General features: G+C 45.7%; 1 protein-coding gene across 4 annotated transcripts in view; it reads left to right on the top strand.

Annotated features, from left to right (window-relative positions):
• The window catches only part of SLC12A6 (solute carrier family 12 member 6), an 830972-nt gene that overhangs the window by 375814 nt on the left and 434013 nt on the right, over window positions 1-21145 (top strand). For all 4 annotated transcript variants that reach the window (XM_069238301.1, XM_069238300.1, XM_069238303.1 and 1 more), the window contains one exon: window positions 14118-14249. In XM_069238301.1, coding sequence (XP_069094402.1) covers window positions 14118-14249 — 132 coding nt within the window. The remainder of the gene's footprint in view (window positions 1-14117; window positions 14250-21145) is intronic.

Here is a 21145-nt window from a genome sequence, read left to right as displayed (position 1 = left end):
AGGAGTTGAACAAAAGGGCTCCCTTTAAAGCATCTACTATGCCAACAAGTGTGCCGGTTCATTTGAAGTATAAATCTTCCAAAAAGAAAAATCCAAATTGTAGAATGACCGTGGAGCAAGCCATATCTCCAAAGAGACAAAATAATGTTACAAAGAGATTGGAGACTCTGCAAAAACTACAATTTTTGTAAAAGTAAAAAAAAAAAAAAAACTTCTCCCATCTCGACCAAACGAGTATTGAAAATTATTGCTGAATTCCAAAAACCAGCATGCATGACAGACCATGCCCATCACTCTTAAGATCTGTGCATCTCCGTTGCAGAAGCCAAACTTGACATCCATTTCTTGCTGCTGTACTGGTCAGGACAACATTTAACAAATCACTATCGACTGGAGAATTCCCCAGCATATTAAAAATGTACGTCAGTCCATTCTGCAGAAGCAAAGAATATAGTCTGCGGACCCTACTTGTTATAGACACATATCAAGAGTCCATTTCTTAAGTATTCAGTTAGATCTCAGAATTATTTAAAAAAAATATATATACTCTTCAACCAGAAAGCATGTTTTCAACCTTGGAGTGGCACTGAATAAGATTAATTTCAAGCCTGGGATGATTTCTTTTTTTTTTTTAACACACTAGACCTCAGTGGAATGTCAACTGTCATCCCATTGGACCTTTCAGCAGCTTTTCAGACCGTGAATCATAAAAAAGGAAACTACATAGGAGTACAGAATACGATTCTAAAACGGATCCAGTCTTACATCACAGATAAACTCAATTAGCATGTTTAACTCCATACTTGTCAGCACAATACCCTCCAAAGGCATGTGACCCCTAAAGCCAGTCTTGTTTTTCAGTGTATGTCCGGCACCACTCTCTGTGCTTATGCACTACTTTAAACAACTTCTATAGCTATGTCAATAAAACTCAGACTGAAGAGCCTGTCAGATATTGGAACATCTGTAGTTACCAAATGCCTACAATCATTTAACAATCATTTAACAACATAAATGCTATCAAACCATTTGAAACTAAATCCTACTAAAAGAGAGACCTTAACTTGTTAAATAAGGAAAACATGTGGCTAACCCACCATTTGGCCTAAGGAGATTGGTTCTCCTCCTATGCAGGCAGAAATAAAGAAATTGGGTTGTTTGTGGACCCCAAACTCACTCCAAAGACATTTCAATAATATGACAAAAAGTGCCTTCAATATCATGAGAAAATTACAATTGATTTCCTTTACTTAGGCTACTCCTATGGTGCCCCAGACTCAGTAGACCTACATTGCACTTACACAGAGCTCTTATGTTGCACCGTACAAGTGTGCAGCCAAATATGGCACTATAATCATGGTAAATAGCATCATAATCAACCTGCATCTCTACAATTGAAAATATTAATGTATAAATGATAATATCTTGCATGCTGTAGGAAGATGGCTCTGTATATACTATATCAAAATGAGATATAGTGTGCACAGAGTCCATGGGTTCCCCAGAGTCTTAACAGGGGCTAAGGTGGATAATACTAATGCTCTCTTTTGTGGTAGGGTGGTCGAGCAGTTAGGCTTATCAGAGGTTAGTGCTAAGCATTTGTTGTACACACACAAAGAGAAGAAGCACACACTCAATGACTTAACTCCAGACCAATGGTTTTTATATAGAAAAAATAAATGTTCTTCTTTTTAGAACCACAAGATTCAAGTTGCAGGTAAGTACTTCAATAGATTCGTATTTCACACATGTATCAACAATAGTTTGTTTGAAATTGCTAAGTTATACAGTTTTTGAATTATTAACAATAATCTGTTTTGAAAATGGACACTGCAATTTTCAGAAACAGTTCCTGGGGGGGAAGAAATGTTAGATCTCTTTACAGGTAAGTACAACACTTACAGTTTCAGCCTTCGTGTTTTAGGAAGTCCACCAGTTTGGGTTCAAATTAACCCAAAACACCCACCACTAGCAACACGGGGCCGGCCGGGTGAAGAGGTCAAAGATTAGCAAATTTGACATGGGCTCTTATGGAGACAGGGGTACTCTGAATCCGGTCTGCCTGCAGGTAAGTACCCGCAGCTCGGAGGGCAGCCCAGGGGGGTGTTAAAGGAGCACCTGAGGGGCCACAAGTAGGCACAAACACACCCCCTCGGGCGGCCGGGTGCAGGGTGCAAACAGGACGTCTGGTTTCCAATGCTGGTCTATGAGGGGACCCTGGGGGTCACTCAGAAGCTGCAGACGAGGTCCAGGGGGGTATCTCAGGCACACCACCGGTTGGACAGGGATGATGGCCGCCTGCTTAACGTGGCTGCACTGGGTGTCGGTTTCTCCAAGGCCTGGGGGCAGGGGGTGCAGTGGGTCCTTTGGCATTGCATTTCTTTGTTCGGAGCTTTTGCAGTCAGGGGGATCCTCGGGATTCCCTCTGCAGGCCTCATTGTGGAGGAGGGGAGAGGTAATTCAGGGGGGGGGGGGGGCACTGTAAACTGAGGCTTGAGCCTTTTGGGCTCACAGCCAGGTGTTAAAGTTCCTGTAGAGGGGGGGTGTGAAGCACCTCCACCCAGGATAGGCTTTGTTTCTGACCACAGAGTGCACAAAGGCACTCACCCCATGTGGTCAGAAACTTGTCTGTAAGTGGCACGCTGGCACAGGCCAGTCAGTCGTACACTAGTAGGTTGGCTGACATAGAGGGGGTGTCTCTAAGATGCCCTCTGTGTGCATTTTTCAATAAATCCCACACTGGCATCAGTGTGGGTTTATTGTGCTGAGACATTTGATATCAAACGTCCCAGTATTCAGTGAAGCCATTATGGAGCTGTGGAGTTCCTAATGACAAACTCCTAGACCCTATTCTCAATATGGCTACACTGCACTTACAATGTCTAAGAATGGACTTGGACAATGTAGGGGCATATTGCTCATGCAGCTATGCCCTCACCTGTGGTATAGTACACCCTGCCTTAGGACTGTAAGGCTTGCTAGAGGGGTGACTTACCTATGCCACAGGCAGTGGTTTATGGGCATGGCACACTGAGAGGGGTGTCATGTTAACTTTGTCTTTTTCTCCCCACCAGCACACACAAGTTGCAAGGTAGTGTATATGTGCTTGGTGAGGGGTCCCCTAGGGTGGCATAATACATGCTGCAGCCCTTAGAGACCTTCCCTGGCCACAGGACCCTTGGTATCATGGGTAGAGTTTTGGGGAAAGAACACTCGTGCTGGGGCCTGATTAGCAGGATCCCAGCACAATTTTAATCAAATTTGGCATCAACAGTAGGCAGGACCATGCAACACTATTTAGTTATACATAGCCACTTACTGAATAATATAAAACCACTTTAAGCCTCATAAAGGGTATGTAAAGTGCTGTGTAAATGCCAATATAATACATCACAATATCTTGGATAGTTGTACAATACCCATTCCTAAGGATTGGTCCCTGACAGTTCTTCCTAGACAGATGCCTCAGAGCGCATAATATTGTTCATAGAATTGTTGGTTCTCAGTGTTGCAGGGTATACTCCTGAGAGTACATATCTTAGCTGGTTGTATAGTGCCCAGTTCTGTGGGTGGGTTACTATTTGTTGCAAGGTGGATTCCTCAGTGCATATACCTTAACTGATTGCATAACCCTGTACTACTTCTGGGTGAAAGCCTTAAATTATATACTATGAAAAGTAGTTGCACTATTCAGAGGCCATTCCGTGGTTTAAAAAAAAAAAAAGTTTATTAGTTTTTATTTTACGTTTGAAATAGCTGCTACAGTCATCGCAACAATAGAAGACATGTAGGTCGTCCAGATGTACAGTAGAGCTTTACTCGATCAGTTGTTTGGCTGTGGCTGCCAGGGCAGTCACGCAGGTATTATCCGTAAACACTGTAAAAGCAGGTAAAACAATCAAACAGAAATAAACATGCTCATGGAACTGTATGTGTAGGAAGTTGGCTCTGTATATACTATTTCAAAGTAAGAAATAGTGTGCACAGAGTCCAAGGGTTCCCTTTAGAGGTAAGATAGTGGCAAAAGTAGATAATTATAATGCTCTATTAGGTGGTACTGTGGTCGAAAAGTAGGCTTATCAGAGGGTAGTGTTAAGCATTTGTTGTACACACACAGGCAATAAATGTGGAACACACACAAAGACTTACTCCAGGCCAATAGGTTTTTATATTGAAAAATATATTTTCTTAGTTTATTTTAAGAACCACAGGTTCAAGATTTACATAAAACACTTTAAATGTAAGGTACTTCACTTAGATTAGATACTTTAGGAACTTTGAATAAAAACAATATCATGCACAGTCTTTGTAAAAATGGCAATAAGCTATTTTCAAAGTGGACACTGTGCAAAAATCAACAGTTCCTGGGGGAGGTAAGTAAAGGTTAGATTAGGAGGTAAGTAAAACACTTACAAGTCTCAGTTCTGGGGCATAGGCAGCCCACCATCAAGGCAACCCCAAGGTTACCACACCAGCAGCTCAGGGCCGGTCAGGTGCAGAGGTCAAAGAGGTGCCCAAAACACATAGGCACCTATGGAGAACAGAGGGTGCTCCGGTTCCAGTCTGCCAGCAGGTAAGTACCTGCGTCCTCAGGGGGCAGACCAGGGGGGTTTTGTAGAGCACTGGGGGGGACACAAGTAGGCACACAAAATACACCCTCAGCAGCACAGGGGCAGCCGGGTGCAAAGCAGGCATCAGGTTTCAGGTAGGAAACAATTGAGGGACCCGGGGGTCACTCTAGCGGTGCAGGCAGGTACGGGGGGAGGGCTTCTCTGGACAGCCACCACCTGGGCTAGGCAGAGGGTCGCCTAGGGGTCACTCCTGCGTCGAAGTTCGGTTCCTTCAGGTCCTGGGGGCTGTGGGTGCAGTGTTGGTTCCAGACGTCGGGTCACTTGTTACAGGCAGTCGCGGTCAGGGGGAGCCTCTGGATTCTCTCTTCAGGCATCGCTGTGGGGACTCGGGGGGGTCGTCTCTGGTTACTCACGGGCTCGCAGTCGCTGGGGAGTCCTCCCTGAGGAGTTGGTTCTCTGGATCTCGAGCCAGGGGTGTCGGGTGCAGAGTGAGAAGTCTCACGCTTCCGGCAGGAAATGTGAAGTCTTTTGAAATTGCTTCTTTGTTGCAAAGAAGTAGCTGGTTTTGAACAGGGCCGCTGTTCACAGGAGTTTCTTGGTCCTTTAGTCCAGGGCAGTCCTCTGAAGCTTCAGAGGTCGCTGGTCCCTGTCCGATGCGTCGCTGGAGCAGGTTTCGAAGTTGGAGACAGGCCGGTAGGGCTGGGGCCAAAGCAGTTGTCGTCTTCCTCCTTCTCTGCAGGCTTGTAGGTCAGCAGTCCTGCTTGTTTCTTCAGGTTGCAGGAATCTGATTTCCTGGGATCTGGGGAGCCCCTAAATACTGAATTTAGGGGTGTGTTTAGGTCTGGGAGGGCAGTAGCCAATGGCTACTGTCCTTGAGGGTGGCTACACCCTCTTTGTGCTGCCTCCCTGTGGGGAGGAGGGGCACATCCCTAATCCTATTGGGGGAATCCTCCAAACTCAAGATGGAGGATTTCTGAAGGAAGGGGTCACCTCAGCTCAGGACACCTTAGGGGCTGTCCTGACTGGTGGGTGACTCCTCCTTGTTTTTCTCATTATCTCCTCCAGCCTTGCCGCCAAAAGTGGGGGAAGTGGCCGGAGGGGTGGGTATCTCCACTAGTTGGGATGCCCTGGGGCGCTGTAACAAAAGGGGTGAGCCTTTTAGGCTCACCGCCAGGGGTTACAGTTCCTGCAGGAGGAGGTAAGAAGCACCTCCACCCAGTACAGGCTTTGTTCCTGGCCACAGAGTGACAAAGGCACTCTCCCCATGTGGCCAGCAACATATCTGGTGTGTGGCAGGCTGGCAGGAACTGGTCAGCCTACACTAAAAGTCGGGTAGGTATTCAGGGGGTATCTCTAAGATGCCCTCTCGTTGTATGTTACAATAAATTGCACACTGGCATCAGTGTGCATTTATTGTGCTGAGAAGTTTGATACCAAACTTCCCAGTTTTCAGTGTAGCCTTTATGGAACTGTGGAGTTTGTGTTTGACAAACTCCCAGACCATATACTCTTATGGCTACCCTGCACTTACAATGTCTAAGGTTTTGATTAGACACTGTAGGGGCATAGTGCTCATGCACATATGCCCTCACCTGTGGTATAGGGCACCCCGCCTTAGGGCTGTAAGGCCTGCTAGAGGGGTGACTTACCTATGCCACAGGCAGTGTGAGGTTGGCATAGCACTCTAAGGGTAGTGCCATGTCGACTTGGTCATTTTCTCCCCACCAGCACACACAAGCTGAGAGGCAGTGTACATGTGCTGAGTGAGGGGTTCCCAGGGTGGCATAAGACATGCTGCAGCCCTTAGAGACCTTCCCTGGCATCAGGGCCCTTGGTACCAGTTACTAGGGACTTTCCTGAGTGCCAGGGTTGTGCCAATTGTGGAGACAAAGGTACAGTTTAGGGAAAGAACACTGGTGCTGGGGCCTGGTTAGCAGAGTCCCAGCACACTTTCAAATCATGACTTATCATCAGCAAAGGCAAAAAGTTAGGGGGTAACCATGCCAAGGAGGCATTTCCTTACAGTATGTGTCATGAGACAAGTCATATTGTGTCTAAGGAGGGGTGTCTGGTTGGAGTAGTCAGGAAGACTGGCCAGTGGTTGTAGGTATGAGAAGGGAAGTAGGCTGTGAGTGCAATATCCTATTTTAATGGTCATGTGTCTTGGGTCAATACAGCAAGCAGGGTGGGCGGGAGTTGTTCTTAGCTTCCACATTTAGTAAGAAGGTCTCCCAACATTCTCCCCCAGAGTGGATGATTCTGCGTATTCGAGCCACTGAATAGTATGAGCTTCAGCTTGGGTCCATGTCATCAGATCGCAAAGCCACTGGTGAAAGTCTTTGGGGGGTGGGTGGGAACAGGTGCGTTCCATGCCATAGCCACTCTGCACTTATACAGAACAAAGGTGAGGTCAGTGAATCTGTGGAGGTACTTCTTGCCCTTTCTGTGGGGGCGGAGGCCCAGTAGGCAAGAAGATGTGGGGAGAAGGGCATGTGTTGTCAGTTCCATCACAATCTCAGTCACCTTGTGTTAACTTGGTTGCAGTATCAGACATTCCCACACCATGTGATAGAATTCTGCCAGTTGCAGTTTACAGCGGGAGCATACAGTGAAAGCAATGAGAGCATGTGCTGGATGCGTGGGGGGTCTAATAGGCCTGATGGACATAATTACATTGTGTGATCCTGAACATAGGGTTTCGGGACACTCCTTTCACTAGTTATAGCAGTCTAATCCAATCTTTATCTCATGGTGGTTGTTGCAGCACTGCATCCCATTATGGCGTGTGCATTTGCTATGGGACTTGCTGTGGACACATGTAACGCCATATAAAGAGTGGTGATAGCGTGTTGCATGCCACCAGCCGAAAGTATAGCATCTAACACCGGGGGTGTGGGAGACTCCTTGTGTGCGACATCCCAGGAATTTCGCAATGCATGCTGTAGGGTGTAGTAAGTGAGAAATTGTCCAAGTGGTATAGTGTACGTCTCCGCAGTGTCCTGGAACGACATGAGGGTGCCCTCCAGGTATAAATCCCCCATATGGGTGATGCCTGCGGCCTTCCAGAGGTCTCGGTCGGCAGCCCCTATCACTCTTCTCAATTTAGGTAATTCCCATACAGGGATTTCCCATGAGAATGGGAGGTAGAGCACTTGGGATGAACAAAAGGGCGCCAGCACGTGTGGGCGACCTTCATCTGGTTCAAGACATGCCGGTAGTGTCCCGGCGAGTCGGACAGCCATGTATAAACACTCATGCTATCCAGCATTGCTTGAATTGGTGGCAATTCCAGGCATTTACCGGAGCACAACTAGGCCATTGGCCACTGCACTTGTGTTGCTGCGTAATAGAGTTCAGAGTTGCGGGGCTCCCAACTCGTTTTCGACAGTGGTCTCTGAAGTTTGGTCAGATCACCCAGTCGCAGCCCTCACTCTAGATGCGCTCGAGCAGGAGGCCATTAAGCATCTGGAAGTAGGCTCTGGGATGACTATGGGTAATGCCGTAAAGAAGTATAACCATCTGGGCAATATCAGCATCTTTGACACAGCAACATGACCCAGTGGGAACAAGAGTAACAACCACCAAAAAAGGTAGGGATCATCGGATATTAGCCACTGCCCTATCAAGGTTGCCCTCCCAGATGTCCCTCACTGTGTGATAAATACAAACTCCCAGGTAAAGGAGTCATAGCACCACAGAAGGTGTACGTCTGCCGTAACACTCCTGTGTGGAGTCGGGTGCGGTGCCAGAGGGAACAGACACGATTTGGGACAATTCACCTGCAGACCAGAAGCGTTTCCAAAAACAGATAAGAGCTGCATAAGGCAAGGGAAAGCGGACTTAACATCTCGAAGATAGACTCTGTGGCTTTTTTGTATCATGCTTATTCCTGTGAATTGTGCCCCTGTTGTTTTGGGTGCAGAATATACGATGGCTAGTAGTATTGTGATTATTTCTATGGTTGAATCTTTGCCACTCTTATGTGAACCCATGAGAGCCTACACTGTAGCTAGTTGTTTGCTAGCCATCCCTGTGGCTTTTATCTCTGACTCATCCTGGAAGGACGCCTCAGGCCATAAACCATGACTGACTATGTTGTCCAGTCCTGTGGGTCTGTGACGCCACTCCTTAATGGACTCTTCAGAGAATTTACTTTGGTTGGTTATATAATTGGCAGTTTCTTTGGATTGCTTCTTAGTGGGTCCTAATTGGACATCACAGAGCCTATACAATAACTGATGGAAAATTGTACCTCTGGGCAAAAGGTACACCAAGAGACAAAGGACCTTATTTTATAGCTTGGGAGACTGGGACCTATGCTAAAATATCGTGGTGGATGTCCCATCTGCCATATTTAGAGAACCATTGATATCAACGCAATCTCTAAGGTAGACATGACATTCACTACCTATTCTCCTCAGAGTTCCTACATCTGCCAACCTCAAAATATTTCCACTAGTCCAGTGCTTCCCAAGCTTTTTAGAACCACAACCCAGTTCTTAGAACGATAAAATTCGTGACCCACCAATTATTGAGGACCATGAAGCGGGCTGTTTTTTTTAAATGAACTAAAGTGTCATGTGGCAGTGCATTGCCATTTACAGACAGCACATTTTCCATTGAATGGCCACTAAATGTGTACAGTCATACAGTTCTGCTGAGAAAACTATATAGCACATAGATAGTAATGTTTGGAAATCGAGTTTCTGTGAAATTATCATTTGTGCATCACCAAGTAAAGTTTATTGATCTGTTTTGATCTCATTAAAATCTGTTTCAGTACACTACATAATTACAAAAAATAATGCTTGTCATTTTTGCTTTCCTAACTTCTGAATGCATACAGCTCACTTGCAGGTATTACATTTTGTTATATATTGAAAACAAGGACATCCATAGCCTTTTTCTTTCCCACTTCTTGGTGGCAAGCAAGATTGTCACTTCCCACTTTGCAGTCGGAGAAAGAAAAGTAAACAGAAGACATAGCTTGACATTTCACTTCTGTCTTTGAAGCACCAACAAATGGGACAAAATAAATACAGAATTTAAAGGGAACTTTATTTTCTGCTTGGATTTTCCTGACGCACCAAAAATCTGCTCTCGCCCCACAGTTTGGGAAACGCAGCTCTAATCCATGCCAAGAGGCTCAGTTGGTGGTTGTGCTACAAATGTGTTAATTAATTGATCTATTCCATATTGAATCTGATTTTACAGTATGCTTGTACATTGTATCATAGAGACCATTACAAAGATGTCGTGTGTGTGTATATACAGATGCAAACACATCTTCAGCCACACCTCCGCTCTACACTGGACCGACCACAGCTGTGTCCACTTCACATTCCGACGCGAGACCCGCCACCTCCGCACTCAACCCATCCCTCGTCGACAGTGGAAAAAGATCCCCGAAGAGCAACTCTTCTCCGCACTCGCCGCCAACCAATCCACCCTCACCACCGACCCCAACGACGCAGCCGTCAGCCTCACAAACTGGATCTCCAACTGCGCAGACAACCTTGCTCCCCTCAAATGCACGCATCGACAGACCAACACTAAAAAACCTCTCTGGTTCTCTGACACCCTCAAAGAATCAAAGAAAACTTGTAGCACCCTCGAGAAGGCCTGGCGCAAGGACCACACCGCTGACAACATGACCGCCCTCAAGAACGCTACCCGCGAACACCACCACCTGATCCGTGCTGCCAAAAGGAACTTTTTCACCGAGCCACAACAGCAGAGAACTTTTCAGCATCGTCAAGGAGTTCTCCATGCCAACGCCGTCACGCCCTCACAGGATTTGTGCGAATCCCTCGCCACCTTCTTCCATCGCAAGATCAGCGACCTCCACGACAGCTTCGGACACCAGACCCAACCAAACATCACGAACCCGCACCCCCGGCCTTCACCCTCAACAACTGGACCCACATCAACACTGAAGAAACCAAATCCATCATGAACTCTATCCACTCCGGCGCCCCTTCGGACCCCTGCCCTCACTTCATCTTTAATAAAGCCGACGACATCATCGCCCCCCACCTCCAGGCCGTCATCAACTCTTCTTTTTCTTCTGCTACCTTCCCCGAATGCTGGAAACACGCTGAAGTCAACGCCCTCCTAAAGAAACCTACGGCTGACCCGAGCGACCTGAAAAACTGCTGACCACCTTCCTGGAAAACAACAACCTGCTCGACCCTTCACAAACCGGATTCCGAACCAACCACAGCACGGAAACCGCCCTCATCTCAGTCGCAGACGACATCAGAACCCTGATGGACAACGGTGAAACAGTCGCCCTCATCCTCCTCGACCTCTCGGCTGCCTTCGACACCGTCTGTTACCGCACCCTAATCACCCGCCTCCGCTCCACCGGGATCCAAGGCCAGGCCCTGGACTGTATCGCCTCCTTCCTCTCAAACCGTTCCCAAAGAGTTTACCTCCCACCGTTTTGCTCAGACCCCACCGAGATCATCTGCGGCATACCTCAAGGCTCATCGCTCAGCCCGACACTCTTCAATGTCTACATGAGCCCCCTCGCCAACATCGTACGCAAGCACGACATCATCATCATCACCTCCTACGCCGACGACACCCAACTTATACTCTCCCTCACCAAGGACCCCGCCAGCGCCAAGACCAACCTACAAGAGGGGATGAAGGACGTCGCAGACTGGATGAGGCTCAGCCGCCTAAAGCTGAACTCTGACAAAACAGAAGTCCTCATCCTCGGCAACACCCCGTCCGCCTGGGACGACTCCTGGTGGCCCACGGCCCTCGGCACCGCACCGACCCCCACAGACCACGCCCGCAACCTTGGCTTCATCTTGGACCCCCTTCTCACCATGACCAAGCAAGTCAACGCCGTGTCCTCCGCCTGCTTCCTCACCCACCGCATGCTCCGCAAGTTCTTCCGCTGGATCCCCGCCGACACTAGAAAAACCGTGACCCACACCCTCGTCACGAGCCGCCTGGACAACACCCTCTACGCTGGGACCACCGCCAAACTCCAAAATCGCCTGCAACGCATTCAAAACGCCTCGGCCCGCCTCATCCTCGACGTACCCCGCAACAGCCACATCTCCGCACACCTGAGACACCTGCATTGGCTCCCAGTCAGCAAAAGGATCACCTTTCGACTTCACCCACGCACACAAAGCCCTCCACAACAAGGGACCGGAATACCTCAACCGACGCCTCAGCTTCTACGTCCCCACCTGCCTCCTCCGTTCCTCTGGCCTCGCGCTCGCTGCCGTCCCTCGCATCCGCCGCTCCACGGCGGGTGGGAGGTCTTTCTCCTTCCTGGCAGCCAAGACCTGGAACTCCCTCCCCACCAGCCTCAGGACCACCCAGGACCGCTCCGCATTCCGGAGACTCCTAAAAACCTGGCTTTTCGAGCAGCAGTAACCCCCCCCTTTCCCCTAGCGCCTTGAGACCCGCACGGGTGAGTAGCGCGCTTTATAAATGTTAATGATTTGATTTGATTTGATATATATATGTATATATATCTGTGCATCCACAACTGTTCTCTCACTCCCTACTTATGTGTAGCTACAGCATTTAGACATTCTCTTCCATGAATACTCCACACCAAAATACTTACCACTTATGTCTCACAACACGCTATCCGTACACTACGTAAGAATTCTCTCACTCCCTTTTGCTTCAATACACGCCAAGGTGTGACAGGACACACATCTTGTTATCATAGAGGACATCAAAATTCCCCATATAAGCAACATTGCAGAGACACACTCTTTCTTGCAATCATTAGTTTTTATCACTCCACAAATGCAGTGTGTCACCTCTCAGCAGTATGAAGCGCTGTACAAATGAGGCTACAGTAGAGTGCAGTTGTATTGGGAGGAGCTGTGTTGTAGTGACAGCGCTGTTGCCCTTGGTTCTAGTCACGACCCCGGAATTTGAGATTAAATTTTAGAATTTGGAGATTAAATCTTCTGAATCGGGGCAAAATACTTTCGGCCTGATTTAGAATTTGCCGGAGAGGTTACTTGGCCACAAACGTGAGGGATATCCCTCCCGCCATATTACAATTTCCATAGGCTATAATGGGATTGTAATACAGCGGTCGGTATATTCATCACGTTTGTGCCGGAGTACCCCCTCTGCCAAACTCTAAATCAGGTCCTTAATCTCTCCCATACTAAAATTGTAAATAAGAAATATAATGCAGTTGTAAATATGTGAATTGTTATGTCATTTTGAATTGCAAATTCTTAAGTCGCCAATTGATGTAAAGCACTCCGATGCTACCCAGGCACGTTTGCTCTTCATAAATACCAATACCTCCGTACAGTCCTGTGCAAACCCCCGTTTAATAGTCAGCCTGATGTAGTATGAGACTGTCCTTCCTTTGAGGAGAAAAATGCTCCGTTAAACAATTAACCACCGATGTCCTTGAGGTAAAAAGAAAACACAAAAAGAGCTGCTGCTGCATAACACGCACGACCACCAGGACCACGGAGTGCCGTGGGCCTGCCTCTCTTGCCTCTCACCCCTTCGGCCTAGGCCAAGGGCCGGGCAGGGTTTTAGTCCGGTTAGATGGTAGTGGCCGCCCTCTGAGACAGAGCCGGCACAGCTGACTGCTGCCCGCCGTCTGTACGAACAGGACACCGTGGCAGCCGTAAACGGCCCAGGCCTCATCCCAGTCCCTGCTCCGAGTCACACGGCAGGGCCGCTCTTGGGTGCACAGGGAACACTGTGGGAGGCTATCGTCTCTCACGGGCCGGACGCTTTTCAGCAAAAGATGGAACAACCTCTGCTTCTCAGGCCACGTAGACCAAAACCAAATAGCGACTTTGCGTTTCCCAAAACCTATTAAAAAATAAGATGAACAGAAAATAGTCTCTTTAAATTCTTTATCTATATCCAGTATCGCAGGACATATTGATAAAACCAAGAGGAACGCACCTACAAGTGGCGAAGCAGATGAGTATGTTGTGCACCAAGTGCTTGACCGTTGTCCTGCACTCTGCAGTCTGGGGTACTGTGTTTATACAAGGCATATTTTTTATGAAAAATGATAATAGCTCCAGCTAGCTAGCTACATTTAACATTGGCATACAGGGAATAGTCCTGTTTTAATGGAAAACATTTCTGCTTTTTCTCCCCTGCTTCCCTTTTTTACGTCACATAATTTCTGTTTTCTTAACCTGTTAAAGTATGTCTTCTCCTTTGTTTTATTTCGAATACCTTCTTTTGTCTCTCGTTTTCTCATTGCCCTTACCTTTAAAATATGTTTTCCCTTTTCTCTTTCTTTTGTGGTCTTTTTCTATTTCCCTTTCTCATTCCCGTATACTTGGCTTCCTCATAATAATTTTATTTTTTTCTTTCCCTCGTCCTGTTCTGTTTGCCATTCTTTTCCCTGGTCTCTACCCTTTTCCTGTCTGTCTTCTTTTCTTTCACGAATTTGTAATTTATTTATTTATTTTGTCACTTTCCTTTCATATTTTACATGCTTCATTCTTTTCCTTATTTCTCTCCCTCGTGCTGTCCCGCTTTTTATGTTTTTTGCGCTGTTGTTTATTTTAGGAAGAAATGGATACCAGGCCCAAGGTTTCATCACTTCTCAACCGCCTGGCGAACTACACCAACCTTCCACAGGGAGCCAAGGAGCACGAAGAGGCAGAGTGCTTGGGGGAGGGCAAGAAAAAAACAATTAAGGTGAGAAGTGGAGAGTGACTGTGTGTATCACAATGAATAATGAGCCCTGTTGGAGAGAACTGCCTGAAAGGGGTGAGTGAGGAGGGACTAGTGTGGCATAGCAGGAGCCGAGTGAGAAGCAGAGACATTGTTGTTTGTTTTCTTTGACACCCATTCCCTCGTAGGATTTCTTTATATGAGGAAAATAGATCTCAAGGAGCAGGACATAGTATAGCCCAGACGTTTCAGTGGATATTAAAACATTAAGCAGTCGTTCTAAAGCCCGAGAATTGTTCTTGGCTAATTCTATGGGTCACAGTGATGTGTCAAGCGCAGACCCTCTGCTTTTCTCCTCCAATTACAAATACCAGTTTCTAATAATAACTTTGGCCTGCTCTTTAAGTCATGACGACTCAATTTGTATTTCTTTATAGAATATTGCTCACCATGCCCCATTTTGCCGGATAGTTTCTGAGAAGACAGACGTTTTAATAATGGGTGAAATTAGATTAATGAATTGATGCGAGTGGCATGGAGCTTATTTGTAGCTGATGTGAGGTGGACCTTTGAATAACCTGCGGCAGTGTCACTGTGGGAATGCCACAGATCTGATGATTACTAATGCCTTCCCACCAGTGCTTAATTTGTGCTTGCTGTTTCCGGTGCTGAGCACCAGCACTTATTTTTGAGGGCCGGCGCTTATTCTTCTGCCTCAAGCATTTGCTGCGAGCAAAAGAAACGTATGGGAAATGTGGAGAAAGAAAAAAACGAAAATCTCACAAAGGGAGAAAGTAGAAAGCTGCTAGAGTGACCTGAAGGGTCTTTAAATGGATTGAGGAGGCCTGAGATGGCTTCATGATTACGCCACCTCAGTATTCCGTGTTCCCACATTCAATTGCAGCAGCCGCGTGTTTAGGAGGAGGGCTTTGGGCACCAGATCGTTTTTATTTACAAATTAAGCACTGCTTCCCACCCCAGAATATGTAGAATTTGATTGAAGCTCCAGCCTAGAAAAATTTCACCTGGGCCCAGTCAATGGTGTGTGACGATCGTCCAGGTCAGTCAAGCAGCTTAATGTCTTAATGTCTTAATGTCAGGATTCTGTGGTATAAATGCTGATACTGACCCAGTGAGTCTGGCTGCTACTACTACATAAAAAGACCATGAGGGAAGCAGTGAAAAAGGATAAGGTAAAGGGGATACATTGATCTGGCCGCACAGACTCCTTGAAACTGTTACCCTTGCTCTGTAATTGTGTATCCGATGTGGACATCAATTGGAAAAATTAATATTATTGGTACATGCTCAGTTAGTTTTTAGTGCTCACCACTGTATGCTAAGGATAAGGTATCCCAGCATGAGTAAACACTCCGGGAGCAGACTCGAAGGAGAAGCTATAGTAGCAGGAGGACCCCAGATGCTGGTTTGTAGCAAAAGGGACCTGGAAAGAGGAAGTGCAGAAGTTAAGCAGGATATAATTAGAGGGAAACTGAAGGAAGCCACCAAAACTACAAAGAAGAATACAAAGGGTAGGCCAGGTTCTTACTGGTACGAGAGTGAAGAAACTCCAACAATTAATGCACAGTAACCAAGCAAGCTATTCTCAAATGTGCTGTGTTAAATATTGGCTCTTCCTCACTTGTCCTGGAAGCACTCCATATTGGAGCGGTTATGGGCTGGAGATCTGAAAAGCTGCCATTTTGTTAACTATTTAACCCCTTTATGTCCAGTTACTTTGTCTTACCTATCGGAGCTTAATGCATGTTCTACTGATATTTAGATATTTAGATATACCAAGATCTTGATATTGGGCCCTAAATATCAACTCAGTTTGAGGCAGCAACAACTTTAACCTTAGACCCTTTTTTCAGGAGTGCAGGTGCCCACAATCTGAACATGAACTTGCAGTTGAGTTTGGACGTTTAGTCCTTATTCAATAAATCTGATCATCTTGTACCACATACCAGCATTTGCCAAGGAAACGACCATGCCTGGTCGTCGCATCTACCATTTTTATTTAAGCTTGGACTATAAAATTCTAAATGAGCCACTTCTTAGGCACCAGATTGGATCTGGAATCTTTATCACCTGGTATAAGTCGAGGATGCTACAAAGCAGTCAGCGGAGTTGCACAGCACCTGGATGTCCTTTTGGGTGATAAGCAGCACTGTACAAATCCAGTTTTCACAACAGAACAACTCTACCAAGGGTAACATTGCCATTTTAAATGGGGCTTAGAGGGCTGTGGGATATGGAGCCGCTGAGGTTTTCCACTGGTATTTGTCATGTGTCCAAAGCACTTCCAACGTCCTTAGGCTTCAATCCCTTTCTCACATGCCAGTACCCTTTGTCAATACCAGATTCTCATAATGAGTGCCTCTAGTGCCTGGGGTATTCTTTCCTCCTGAAGAGGTGGAACCTGGATGCCATCAATGAGAGGGAGGCCAAACTCCTAATACCTTCCATGAAGGGGAATTCATGTCATTTCCAAAGCCAAGACAATCTCTCTGCTCCATCGTTTGCCATCTGTGACACCATTGGCACTCACATTGAAGATTTGAGAAGGGATAACCCAGCACCTCTTCAAGACAGCAAAATGAGTATCTCAGAGACAAAAGGACTGCCTCAAATGCCACCTATCCTCTAGAAAGTTATGTGTTCAAATGACTCAATGGGTGTACCACACTGAGGTCTTGGGGAGTGAGGAGGACTTTTTAATTCCACTCTATACTATATTTGGTTAATGACCTTACTGGACCCCAGTGGATTGGACACATAGTCAGTTGTCTACTGTAGACTCTGATCATTCTAGTTCATCCTTTAGAACCCATACCTTTGTTGTACACAACGATTCTGGTGCGCAAGCGAAGTTCCCTTTCTGATCCACCTAACCTCTTTACTCCAATCCCAATAGTTTGATACTTCAGGCTTGCTTTGCCATTTCAAAGCTGTCTCAATTCTGTTTGTACCCCTAGACATTTTTTACCACAGATGTAGGAAAATGTCCACTTTCTGTAGCTCTTCCCTCAAATCCACAAACACAACATGCCTTTTGGTGAAATATTCATGAATGAGGCCCACGCGTTTCTCTGGAGATGTTCAGAATGTCTAGACCTGCCATTTGGTGGCCTTTGTCTATTTGGTGATAAAGCAGATTATTTGCAGGAGCACCTGAACCAGAATAAGAGTATGACATGCACTCTTAACCTCTTGTTGTCAGGCGCTTACATCCTTTAAAATCTGCAGTCGCCAGTCTGGGTGTATGCAAATGCAATGTGATTTGCTGTGACTATAGCAGCAGTTTTTATTGCCCTCTAATAAACTGAGGCTTATTATATAGAGGATAGCTACCCCCAAATTCTTTCTCTTCTTCAACATCAGCAAGACAAAAGCTCTTTGACTCCTTGCTTTTGTACCGCTAGACATCGTCATACAGGAGGGTGGCTGCATTCATTCTGCAAAGGCAGAAAATTCTTCTCAATTCCGAAAACTGATTCTTAAACTGATCTACAGCTTGTGATTCTTCAACAGTTTTCTTAAAATGAGACAGTCATGTGCCCAGCCTGGCAGGGGAATGGAGCAGTTGTATTTCACCGGCACCCCTCCATAAACCTCATCTTCTTAACCTCTTCTGGAGCCTTTTTGATGCCAGATATAGTTCTGTAACCTCTATTGAAAGGAGTTCTGGCAGTAACAGAATAGAGATGACTTTGTGAGTGCTCCCATAGCATCAGTGGACCATACCACAAATCTTGGTAACTTTCCTGGCAGAGCTCTGAATGCACAAAGATGGCAGAGGGCAATGGGAGACCGGACATGGCAGTTAGTGCCAACGGGCGGCAGTGGTGTAAACCAGGTCAGCTCCAAGTCAAACATTTGCGAAAGGAAAGGAGCTGTCACCATCATGCTGTAAATAATTATTTAAAAGGAGAACAATCACAATGATGGATCACTTGCACCCAAATCCACACTGTATATTCCCCTGATAGGTAGTCTGATGCTTATGGTGACTGCATACATCGCCTGAAAAACGTGGTGAATATTCCAGACCATGACTTTGCTGCACCATATCTGGTAGGACCTGCTCACACTGACGCAAGATGCAGACAATGCGGCACCCCAAACTGTTAAGGAAAGGGGCAAACTGCAGCCCTGGCCTGCTGGCAAGGAGTAGCTCCTCCCCTGTGGACTTTAGAAGATAGTTTACAGAGGAACAGTATTAATGTGTAGGTCACAGAGAAATAATACTTGCATCAGAGGAATACATGATTTTGAAGGCAGAGATCTACAGAGCTTTATCAGAGATCTGCTACATTCCATGAGACAAAAGCCTGAGGAACAACTCATACACTTGGATAGCACACTGAATAAGCCTGGTCATATCTTGCTTGCAAAACAACTCCTGAAATCCTCAGTGGTTCACTGCTATTATGTAAAAAAGGACATAATGGCCACGGTAAGTAAACATCAATATGCAGTGGCTTTATGGTGCAGTTGTATAAAGCATCTAGTCAACTCAACATTGAAACCACAAACAGACTTTAAGCTGATCACAGACTTCCAACTCACAGACAGTGTCATATCAATGAGAGTCACCCATTCTGCTTTATTTTTACCTGGCAGGTGAAAAGGGTGACTTTGATCTCTTCGAGAAGTGAAACAACTGCTGGGCTTGGATGACCATGTAATCACTGACTCAGCTGTTTACTGCCAAAATAACAGCACATTTCTGAGAAAGTCTTGGTGGCAGAGGGAGCAGCCCTCAAGCAAAGACAATCCATCACCAAAACACCTAGCAGCAGACTGAGTGAACATCTTGAAACATCTGAGGTGCAGTCAAGTCATTAGCTAAAAATGATGATCCCCAATGAACAGATGAGTTAATGTCCACCTCTCACAACTGATTCACCCAGAGTTTCCAGTTGCAAGTGCCAACATATTCATGATCCATGAGAGGCATGAGATAAATTATGGGGTTGAGCAGGGCCCATAAGGCAAAAGACTTAGATATCAGATTCATGTTCCTACAGAAAGGAGGGGGGTGTTCCCTTTTTGCTTAGAATTCACTTAAGGTATTCCTGTTACATCATGCGTTGATTTGGGGGAGGGTGGTAGTTGAATCTTTTGGCTGGTAAAGTTTTGGTTCTGTGCTGGGGGTTATTGAGATATGCATCAGGGAAGAGGACACTTTCATTCAAAGTGTAATGTTAGCTAGAACTACTTGCTAGACCTTATTAGAGCCATATTCTCCAACTGCTGCCTGCTGATATCTGGTAATGTTGAAATGTTTTAGTCTAAATTAAAAGGGCCTAAACTAGGGCAGCTCTGTGGGGGTATATTGAGGGCCCATCATGGCTGTCCCTTTCGTCCTGGGTCTCCAGCCCTTGCAATTTATAATAGCCAGGCTGTTAGAGAGACCCTGTAAGGGGGAAGGCTTTGTACTTTCCATGACTCTCGACCACTCAAAGTTATAGAAAATGACTTTATGAGGAACTGTATAGGACTACCAGCCAGTACCCCGATTGTACCCATACGCCTTGCTTACAGTCTTAGGTGTATTCCGGATATACTTGGGCTAAAGCCACTTTTATACTGGCGGAGGCTCTAGGCATCACCTAAGCTTATGCTCCTCCGTTGGCACTGTAGGATGTCCTGGGGCCTATAAGAATCCCTGGCTTCAGACTATGAATGACTGATTGGGTGTATGAATCTGTGGTCCTGCCCTGCAGATGCTGGTTCAGTTTCAAAGTCTGAGCTATCAGGTGCTTATTGGCGCTGTATGGACAGTCAGACTTTATGCGTTCATAGGGCTGGCATGCTCGCTGTCTCTTTTTTGGAAATTAAAGGGGATTTTCTCCTGGAAGCTTATCTTGACAAGATTGAACCTCCCATAGCAAAGGCCCTGTATGTTAAATTCCGATTAGAGACTCTTCCAATTGGTTCTTTTTGTAGGTAAATGTAATCAACACATTAGTGACTGCAATAGATTCTGCCTGTTCTACCCACAGGTGGCGGAAACAGTTAAGCATGTCATATTCTTCTGCCAAAAATGTTTATGCCTTCGGAGGAAGTGGATTTTACCTGTCTGTCACAATTTGGGGCCAAAGAACTTCAGGGTAGCATTTAGACTTTTACGAAGTGACACCAGATTGTGCATCCTGTTTCCTGTCTCACGTTTCTTGATGCATATGTGGAAGCTTAAGCAATGTAAACCACTAAGCTAGAGGTCCCATCTCGTGCTGTCCCTCATTTTCCTAAAGAGTTGATTTTAAACCTGCTGGGATATCATTGCCTTGGCTTACGAGAGTGTTTTATGAGTGGTGGTTTTATGAATTAATGTTTAGAAGCATTACGTGAAGATGTGGCAGGTCAATTTATGAACAGAGATGTTTTATTGTTTTATTTTTTTATTCATGATTATGTAAGTACTTTTTCTTAACATGCTTTTTTATGGCCATTGTGCTGAAATAAAGATCATTAAATTGATTCATAGATTGAAAGGGGCCTTCATTTTTCTTTGAAACATGTCAGTTTTAAAGATGTTTTAAGACACTGTTAGTGCTATTTGCTCTATACATGAAACTCCCTGAATAAAAGACTACTTTCGTCTTATATCTAAATGTTTCCTTCACCACTTATTTACCTCACATCCAGCTAAAACAGTAGAGGTTGCCATTTTAATAACTAAACCTTATCAGCACTAGGTTTCGAAGGTGGAGGCTAAAGAAAATAGAAGATCTCTGATACCAGTGCTTAAGATAAAATCTGACTTGAATATGTAACTACTGTATATGCTCCTAACTCTGGTAAGTTCCTTAAATCCATCATAGTAGATATTATCTTAGCATCTGAGAAGACATATTAATTTGGTGAGAATTTAAAATTGCTATGTATAGACTTAAGGGAAGATCAGCAAT

Source organism: Pleurodeles waltl, chromosome 6, assembly GCF_031143425.1.
Source record: "Pleurodeles waltl isolate 20211129_DDA chromosome 6, aPleWal1.hap1.20221129, whole genome shotgun sequence".
In the NCBI taxonomy this organism is placed as follows: Eukaryota; Metazoa; Chordata; class Amphibia; order Caudata; family Salamandridae; genus Pleurodeles; species Pleurodeles waltl.
This window is presented reverse-complemented; position numbering and strand designations above follow the sequence as displayed.